This window comes from Aphelocoma coerulescens, chromosome 5, assembly GCF_041296385.1.
Source record: "Aphelocoma coerulescens isolate FSJ_1873_10779 chromosome 5, UR_Acoe_1.0, whole genome shotgun sequence".
In the NCBI taxonomy this organism is placed as follows: domain Eukaryota; kingdom Metazoa; phylum Chordata; class Aves; order Passeriformes; family Corvidae; genus Aphelocoma; species Aphelocoma coerulescens.
In genome coordinates this window covers 59,234,464-59,243,886 of record NC_091019.1, presented here as the reverse complement: position 1 = coordinate 59,243,886, position 9,423 = coordinate 59,234,464, and the positions used below count along the sequence as shown (strand labels likewise).

General features: G+C 42.5%; 1 protein-coding gene across 7 annotated transcripts in view; it reads right to left on the bottom strand.

Annotated features, from left to right (window-relative positions):
- Nucleotides 1-3,833: 3,833 nt before the first annotated feature.
- The window catches only part of INF2 (inverted formin 2), a 42,128-nt gene continuing 36,538 nt past the window's right edge, over nt 3,834-9,423 (bottom strand). For all 7 annotated transcript variants that reach the window (XM_069018416.1, XM_069018417.1, XM_069018418.1 and 4 more), the window contains one exon: nt 3,834-6,277. Coding sequence is in view for 1 of the 7 variants with exons in the window: in XM_069018419.1 (XP_068874520.1) it covers nt 6,252-6,277 (26 nt within the window). In the remaining 6 variants the exon portion in view is untranslated. The remainder of the gene's footprint in view (nt 6,278-9,423) is intronic.

The following is a 9,423-nucleotide window of genomic DNA, read 5'->3' as shown; positions in this document are numbered from 1 at the left end:
TTCCCCTCTTCCTTTTGTTTTGACTCTAGTATGACTGCAAACAGTAAAGAGAAAAAGAGAATTTTTTTTCTTATTGCTAACAATATTTCTGTTGTGGTATTTTTAAGCAATGTCAAAGTGTTTCAGAGGAAGCCATCACCCCCATTTTAGAGCTGTGGAAACTGAGGCACAGGTTCTGTGCTTGCCCACAGCCTCTGAGGAAGCCAGTGGCTGAAAATGAGTAATCCCAGTAGCCCAAGTTGCTGGCATTTCATTTCAGTGCTCTGGCTGTCAAAACCCTCTTTAGTCTTTGCAGTCCACCTCTCATTAAGATCCAACTACTGCTGTGCCTCCAAGATTTCCTCGTATCAAAAAGCTGGAAGCTGTTGGAAACCGGAAGCAGTTGGAAAAATTTGGAAACAAAGTGAAAGCACTCACTTTTCAATCTGTAACTGCCCCTGCTGCTGGCAGGAATGTGGCTGTGAAGTGTGTGTGCTTAATGCCTGTGGACTCTGTCCTAGGGATGGAGTTTATGAAAAAGTCCTCTAAGGGAACTGGCTCCACTTTTTGGCAGCTGGTGGTAAGGCAAGAACCTTGGGATCTGCTGCAGAAGGAGCCTGGGCCAGCAGCAGCAGCTGTGGGTGCCAGATGTTGGGAGGCACTGCAGGTAACACCCCTCTGCTGGTCTCTGGGCCCTGCAGCAGAGTGATGAGGCAGTTCAAGAATGAGAAGGTGTATGTAGAGTTTGGGGATGGACTGTTAAAAGTAGGAGGCTGGGAGAAGGTGTGTTGTAGGAGCAACAGAGGAATTTGTAGAGAATAGGGATGAACTCTTTAAAAATTGAAAGAAATTTCAACAGTTACTTCAACTGGGCCTTGTATAGCTGAAGGGATTAAAGACAGGACATAATAGCTTTAATCTTTGGATGTTTGCTAGGCTTGAGATAGGTCATGGTTTGAAGAGATTGCTGCGTTGGCTCTCATTTGATCTACGTGCAGTTGTGCTGTGGTTTGCACCCAAACCTCTGCAGACAGCTGTGTGCATCCCAGAACATGCCTTGTGTACTTCAGGGTCCTTTCTCTGTCCTCTAGACCCCTAAAATCCAGGTAGAGCAGTTGAAAATACTTGGAGGGAGAAAACCCCCTTCTTGTGCTGTTCTCCCTGGGGTCTGTCCAGATAAGGAGGTATTTTAGAAAAACAAACCATTTGTCTGTGATTCAGGATGGGTTTGTAGACTGCTGGTATGGTGGATGCAGTCACTACTCCTGGGGCATATTCTTCTGTGTATGACACTGGTTCACCAAAGAGGATTAACATACAGACCTGAAAAGCTTTCTGGACTCTTATTACTCCTGTCTTCTCTACTTGTATCTGCCTCTTGCTGAATAGAGAATCATGAAAACATTGGTTGGAAGGGACCCTGGAAATGGTTTTGTCCAAGCTCCTTTTCAGAGGACCATCATCACTGCTCTGGTTTTGCCTAACTGAGCTGTGAAAACCTGAACAAATGGAGGTACCAAACATGGCAAAGTGTATAGAAAAGCCTGTTGGTCTCAAAGGATGAGTCCTGGAAATTGTGTGCTACTGAGGGTTTCATTTAGATTACAAAATCAAGTTGTGGGTTTCAAAGGATCACAAGGACCAGATTCCTTAGACCTGTTACCCTTTTTGCATGTGCTGTCTCTGCTTCTCCTTTGACTTTCTTCACATATTCTGACTGATGGATTTGGTCATTAATTTTCACAAACTCATGACTAAACTTATAGCAGATTATGCTGTATGAAGCCACATAAGTACCAGACAAACACATCAGGTTCTGCATGCCCTGAGCAGGGCAAACCAACCATAACTGTAATAATGTAGGTGTCATCAGCAAAGACTGCTGATCTTAGAAAAAACCTATTTTGACAGGCTGGGAGTGTATCTAAACTGACTTGATAGGAGCTGACTGCCACAGAGTGATTCTTGTCTTCTGACTTTGAGTAATGCAAACTGAGCTTGCTTAAAGTCTCCATTAGGGAAGCACAGGGCTCCTGCTAATTCCTACTGACACCTGGCTCTGCGTGAATTGTCACACACAGCTCTTGCAGGAGTTGTTTATGCTGCAGCAAAGAGAACATTAGAGAGTTCCTAATGTGAATTAAGTGCTAGCACAGCACGGATGAAGGGGTGAGTTACTTACAGAGCTGACTGAATATGTTGATTAACTTGCAGTGATCAAATTCTCCCCTGGTATTTAAGGTCTGGTACCTGCTCTGAACGAAGAAATTGGAAACATTTTTCTTTACTGTGGACCTAATTTCCATTGCAAATCCTGCAAATCATGTGGTTATTTTTCAAGACTGACACCATGCAGTAATTCCAAACACCTAGAGAGGTCCTGTCACTATCACTGCCCCATTTTTAACCCTCTGTAGTCACACTTCTAGACATGGGAAAGCTGTTTATCATATCCGGCCCACAGTTTTGATTGTGAGGTGACCAAACAAACCATGGTTCCTGATGGAATTAGTTCATGACTGTATTTGCTTTCAGACACATTACGTGGACATAACCACGACTAACATGTTCACCTATATTTCATGGCCATGACTATTACCACACAGACAGAACGAGCCTGGGCTCCTACAGTGCTGATGTCTAGCATTGGCAAGCTTGTATGTTGTACTTGGTTGATCACTGTGTATCAGAAATAAGAAGCCATAGATCCAGGCTTTACATTTAGACATTTACATTAGAATAGAAACCGATTAACTTTGCTGAAACAGGCTTATGCATTTTTATTTCAATTTATCCTGCCTCTTTCTAAGTGGAACAGAACGTATTTCTCAGCCCCCTTGGCTGTATGGAATGTAGGAGAAGACCAAATGGCACACTCAGCCCAAAAGATACTGGCAAAGCTTTGAGATTTCAGCCATATTCCAAGTACAGTGCAATGCTGTGGTGGTGCTCTTAACTAGATGTAGCTCCATTTATATATCTCTGGTTTTATCATAGAATCATTAATGTTGGAGAAGGAACTCCAAGATCATCAGGTCCAACCTTTGACCAAACACTGCTGTGCCAACTAAACCACAGCACTAAGTGTCACATCAAGTCATTTCTTGAACACTTATATGGATGGTGAGATGTCATGTAGAGAGAAAGTTAGGAAGGCAAAAGTTCAGCTAGAACTCAATCTGGCCACTGCTCTGAAAGATGATAAAAAGTGTTTTTATAAATATACCATCAACAAAAGCGGGACAGGGAAGATCTCCATCGTTTATGGGATGTGGAGGGGAACACTGTCATCACAGATGAGGAAAAGACTGCCTTTTTTGCCTCAGTCTTTAACATTAAGACTGGTTATCCTCAGGGCAACCAACCCCCTGAGCTGGCAGACAGGGAAAGAAAGAAGAATAGGCCCCCCAAAATCCAGTAGCAAATGGTCAATGACCTGCTGTGCCACTTAAACACTCACAAATCCATGGGGTTGGATGGGGTCCACCCAAGGGTACTGAGGGAGCTGGCAGAAGACCAAACTATTGGTAATTATTACTAAGCATATATGACAATTACATGCTTAGGTGCTTTATATCCTGTGTGGAAACTATAAGACTTTTCTGGATGAATTCTCATGAATCATGGGTCTTCCCCATCCCCACCAGAGAAAGGAAACTCACCAAATACTTATTTTATTCTAAACTTTGAAATATTTTCAGTATTGAAATAAAAAAAAAACCCCAACCAAAACTCCCCAAAAACTAACCCTGAAAATCCATCTCATTAAACATAACTGATTTTTGCTATGAAATATTTGGAAAAGAATTCTGCTGATTTCTCCCATACTTTCATTTTATCATACAGCCAATGCCCTGTTACAGAATATGCATTTATTTGGCAGCAAGAAGCTTGTGGTGGTCACAGCCTGGTTTACATACCAGACTCCACGTGCCATTGCTGTAATACACCACAAGAATTCTATTTTGAGGTCTAAACTCGTTGGCTTAAATGACCACAGCGCTGTTGAATTTGCCATGATATTCTTTTTACCAACAATTAATTTGGTCTTGCAACCACTGAAAAATCCTTAGGATCATGAGCTTTATTTCAAGCTCATAAATGGAGCAAAACTGGACATCCCAGTTAAATATCAGTCTTTGACCTGCTCTGATTCTTTTCTTCTGTTCTTAAATAATCACTGTAATGGAAGCGGAGCTACTCTGGAGCAATAAATTATAAATGTTGTGCTTGAGTCTGCTGATTGGGATGTGATTGAATAGATAATTTACAGATGACTATTGAACAAAGAGCCTCCAGTAGCTCAAAATAACCCACTTCTTTATAAACTCTTGAAAGCAGTGGAAAGATAATGTCAAACACCCTCTCTTTCAAGGCCAAGGTAAGCACACAGAGTAATAAAAGTTCTGGCTGTGGAAATGAGCTGCTCTCTCTGGGTGCAAATGAGGGAAGCTGAAATACCCAGATGGAGAAATGGACACATGCTGTAGCATCTCAAGTGAGCAGCCTGTGGCACATCAGCAGGCAAGGTTCCCTAGGTAACACACAGAAAACCTGGTTTGTTCCCCAGTCCTGCATCTCCAAATGATGTTGTTCCTGTTGATAAAATAGTGAGGTGGTGAGGAGGAGGCTGGATGTGCACTGCTAGCCTGGACTGCAGGCTCTTGCTGGAAACACGGAAGTTGCAAAACTGCTGGGAGAAAGTGTTTCATGCTCAGGTTTTTGCAGCTTGGAGTCTAATCTGAGAGCAGCAGAGCTAGATCAAATAGCAAAAGGATGGGGCTTGGGTGATGTGCTCGAGACTGGAAAAGAGGGGAAAAAAGGGGAAGCCTGTAGATGTGATAGAGACAGTCCTGCAAATCAAACCTGGGTTGGTGACATGGTTCTACAGGGAATGCTGGGGGTCTGCCTGCTTCTGCCAGCAGGAATGGGTTTTCTGCTGCAATGGGGATGTGCTACTCTGCAGGGTCTCCTACACTGAACCTGCCCATGTGTCTGTTCTCAACTCATCTCTGCTTCTGTTGACCAATTCTCAGTATGCTCATAGTAATGCCTTGGTTAAAGCAAACCAGTGATTTAATTCTTGGTTTCACTTCTAAGTTTTCAGTATTACAAGGACATTACAAGTCCTACTAAGCAAAGCAAAATAAGCTTTAGCCTGCACATTAGTTTAGCCACAGTGAGTTACCATATAAGAGAAGAGCGCTAAAATGTACCCAGCTCTTCCACTGGATTTATGTTTCAGCACCTATCACACCGTAGATTCAACAAACATAGATCATTTTAAATGGACAGCTATGTACAAAATTATTATACAGTGTTATTACAAAACTTGAGAAATAAAGCTCTGAATTTTGAAAACACAATACTGCACAGTCCCAGTTTTAAAGCCAAAGTAACATGATTCAACACATTCTGCAGCTTGGACATACACTTTCGAATACAAGCAGCTCACAATGGAAGTCAAACTCTGAGATTTAATAAAGGATAAGCTGAGAATGTGTCCAATAGAGCACTCTGGAAAACCTCTTCCTTTTGCTTAGTAAGAGAAACCAGGGCCCTGGTTCTCCAAAAGTTGATGGATGCATCAGTGTGTGTGACAAGACTACTGATGCACTTCAACTTACTTGCACATAAGCATCGTGTAGGAACCAGACACTGTTAATATGGCCATATGCTACTAAAATACATCCTTTTTCTTTTACTTCTTTTCCCTGTAATCGATTTCCCTTGCTTTAAGTGATTGAGAGTAAAAATACATTTGTCTAATCTGGGTCTTGGACCTGGTCCAATATAAATCATCAGTGGGCGATGAGAAGAGGGAGTTAACACACCTCCACCCGTGATGGTACAACCACTGCTTAATTTATACCCTTGATTTAGTTGAGGCACTGCTGTTTTTAACACTTCTCCGAGGGCTAAACATTGCAGTCTGTTCTTGGGCCACACTCAGCTGTCATTTCAAGAGGAGTTTGGCCTAAGAGCAGGCTGAAAGACTTGGCTTCCAGGACAGAGGACGACAGGTCTGACCGTTTCACTGTCACTGTACACAGAACCATCCCCTGTCCCCACTGGTGCCCAGTGCAAGGCACAGGCTGAGGGGTCCAAAGTCTCTGGGGAGGCTCTTTAGGTCCTGGGGAGGGGGATGAATGGCTTGCATCAGGAGAAGAAGTAGGTCTTGGTGGGGCAGAAGTTGTCCATGATGGCATTTCATTGATGCAGAACCTGGAGTCTCAGAAGCTGGCAGCACTCCAGCAACACGAGAGGTTCTCTCATACCTTCTGCCTTGCTGTGACACCTGCAGGAAGAGGGGGAAATGCAAATTATTGGCAACTATGAACAAAAGTGGTGTGTTTTTGCATGCATGTGTATCTAATGGTTGAGGTGCTACTAGGAAATCAGTTTAATTTGTTTCTCAGATAACCTAAAAACAGGTAGTCTGATGTACTTAATAAAAACCTCATGTTTCCAGAACCAATCCTGATGTTCAAGAGTTTGGGCAACTTCACTTTTAAGTTTAGTCCAGTAACATATATCCTTCTACACATTAAATTGCCCAACTTACTAAATCTAGAGCATTTAAAAGGACTGTCAGAAGGATGGGGCAGCACACTGTCACTTTTAAGAGCCTGTCTCACTCCATAACTGAATCAAATACCGTTTCTAAAGGCAGACATGAAGGCAAAGGCCTAGCAGGAAGATGAGCATTAAATTGACGACATTCTCATAGTCCATTTAAAAACCCTGACAATACTGGGTCTGCAGAAGGGGAGGTGAAGCATCTGTCCCACAAGAATTAATGGAAAACCTGGACTCTCAAACCCTTCTGTGTCTTTGCAGGGGAAGGTTGATGTGCCACTGTGCCATGTGCATGTCATACCTGCCCTTCTGCCCCTTCTCTGCCTCCTCACCAGGCTGTGGTCTCTGACCTGGTCTGTGATCCTGGTTTGGTTTTTCTTTTATTTTCTAGGGAATAAATCAAGTAGATTTGTGAGAAGGGAAATTGCTAAAGCCCAGTTGCTTATGGACTTGTGCTTTCAAGGCTTTTCTTTCCCCTAACCATTCCAAGTGACATGCAGATGCGAGGAGAGGAAAAAGGGTGCTGCACAAGCAGACATGAACATTTGTCTGTAGGAATTCTCTAGGGCCTAAGCCAGGCAAACTCAAACAGCAGCTCTTCTGAGTTTAGGTGTTTGTACACTCTCTCCTCTGTTTTAATGTCACCTTTATCAAATGGTTCTTCAAGCTTTTTCTGGACTTGGATGGAAATGAGTTGAGATGTTACCAGGGTGCACACAGACAGTATGACCACCAGTGCCTTGAATCCAGAGGAAAAACAGCTAAACCATTTAAGAACATGAAGATAACCACTCTTTAGGTGTAAAAGCTGACATTTAAAGACATTAGCATTATCACAGAAATTGCTGCATAACAAGATATGGTCAAGATGAGGCAAGAACTCAGTAGCTGATTATAGGCTTTTACTGCTCTGAAATACTATCCCAGAGTCACAAGCTGGGCTGTTCCTGCCCTCTGCTGCTGTTAGGGAAGCTCTAAAAACTCGTAAGGGGTTTGAGTCGATTCCTGCACCTGGATCTGCACAAGAAGGAAGAATATTCCTGTGGCTTCACTGAGACCCATTGACTTCCACATCCAGCAAACCCACCAGAGAGAGAAATGTCCTGTATCAAAAAAAGATACAGGGCACCTGAACAGACCATGTGTGCTTGGGGCAAAACAATAAAATAAAATAAAATAAAATAAAATAAAATAAAATAAAATAAAATAAAATAAAATAAAATAAAATAAAATAAAATAAAATAAAATAATCAGGTGGAACATCCTAGGAAAAAATATTGATTGGGAGCACTCTAGGCTTGCTGAGTCTGTCATATCAAGAGGGACAGACAGGAGCTGCATTTGGGAGAGAAAGCTCTGAGGCAGGAGATTAAGACAAGCAAATGGGTTTTTGTTTCTGCTGCCCTTGCCGTGTGACATAAAGACAAAAGAAGAGGAAAAAGAGAAGTGCAGGTTTCAAGGTGCAGCTCATCTCTGCCCTCCTGGCATCAAAGCCCAGGTAGGTTCTGCTGGTGCAATGCCAGGCACTGCATTCCAAGGATGCACTGAAACTCCTGCCTGACTTGGTCACTTCATAAAGGTACTGTATGCCCATGCATTCCTGTGTGTTGCATCCCTATGTCTTCCTAGGATAAAGCAAAACTGTCTGTGTTTCATTTTTTTTTTTCAAATATGACTTTACTTAAGCCTGTATGCTTAAAAAAAAAAAAAATTGAGTTAAGCTTAAGTCATGGTTCCAGCTGCCCTCTCACTGCAGCACGTCCACTGGTCCTGGCACACTTCTCACCTATGCTTCATTGCTACTGTTTTCTGTTCCTGCAGGAAATCTTCCTTAGGATTTTTAAACCAACAGAGCTACTTCCACTTGATGTAATCCTGTGGTACTGCAAGGAAAGGGCCAAGAGGAGGGCAGGAGTAACTACCCAATGTATATCCCATTTTCTCTTGCTAGCAATGATGCTCCAGGTGCAGGAACAAAAGCAGTCCTGTGGGGAAATCCTGCACAGATTCCTCCTGTCTCTGTGCAGGAGCAGGGCTCCCAGCTGGGCTCCCAGCCCCAGGGAACTGGGGATGCTGGAGGATAAATACATTCCTTTCAAGAAACGAGACAAAGAGCGATTTGATAATATTGATTTAGTTCATAAGAAATGCTCATCAGCATGGAAAGGACAATGTGTAACTATGCAATTTCAGTACAGTGGGTGTTTCAGTTGTTTATTTTTCTGGCTTTTCTTTCCACTTGCTGTAAAAACAGGCTAAATTTTGCAAATGAAAGTCTCATCCTGGGACTCCTTTTGAGGGACAACTGTATGCTGCCAGCATCAATGAAGGATGCAGGGAACTTGTGTGCAATTCTAGAGTTGAATTTAGCTTTGAGTGGGAGCTGGCATCTTGCCCCAACTAATACTTGTCCCTGGGTCCAGTGTTTTATTCCCTTTTCCAGATATCCATATCTAAATGGTGCTATAGAAAGGGTTACCCACAAGCAAACCAAATGTTCTTTGCTGGAGGTAGGTACTGAAATTGCATTTTTACAGTTTTTGAGAAAATAATGTGATCAAAGTAAGGGCTTTGTTCATCACATGAAGTTTGATTGTTTGGTTAGAATAATGACTTTTAATTATCTGCAGGGAAAAGCAGTTTGACTGCTGCTGACAGAGAGGACAAACATGTGGGTTGTGACCCTGAGTTGAATGGAGATCAGCACTGACTCCACTCAACGCAAGATCAACACCCTGGAGAGTAAAAATCAGAGTAATAAATTTATTTCACATGTGTTTGTGATTAGACACAAAGACAAAAAGCTTAGGTGATATGGTGAATACTGATTAGGTCTGTGAAGTCCCAATGCTGAGGTTAGTTCAC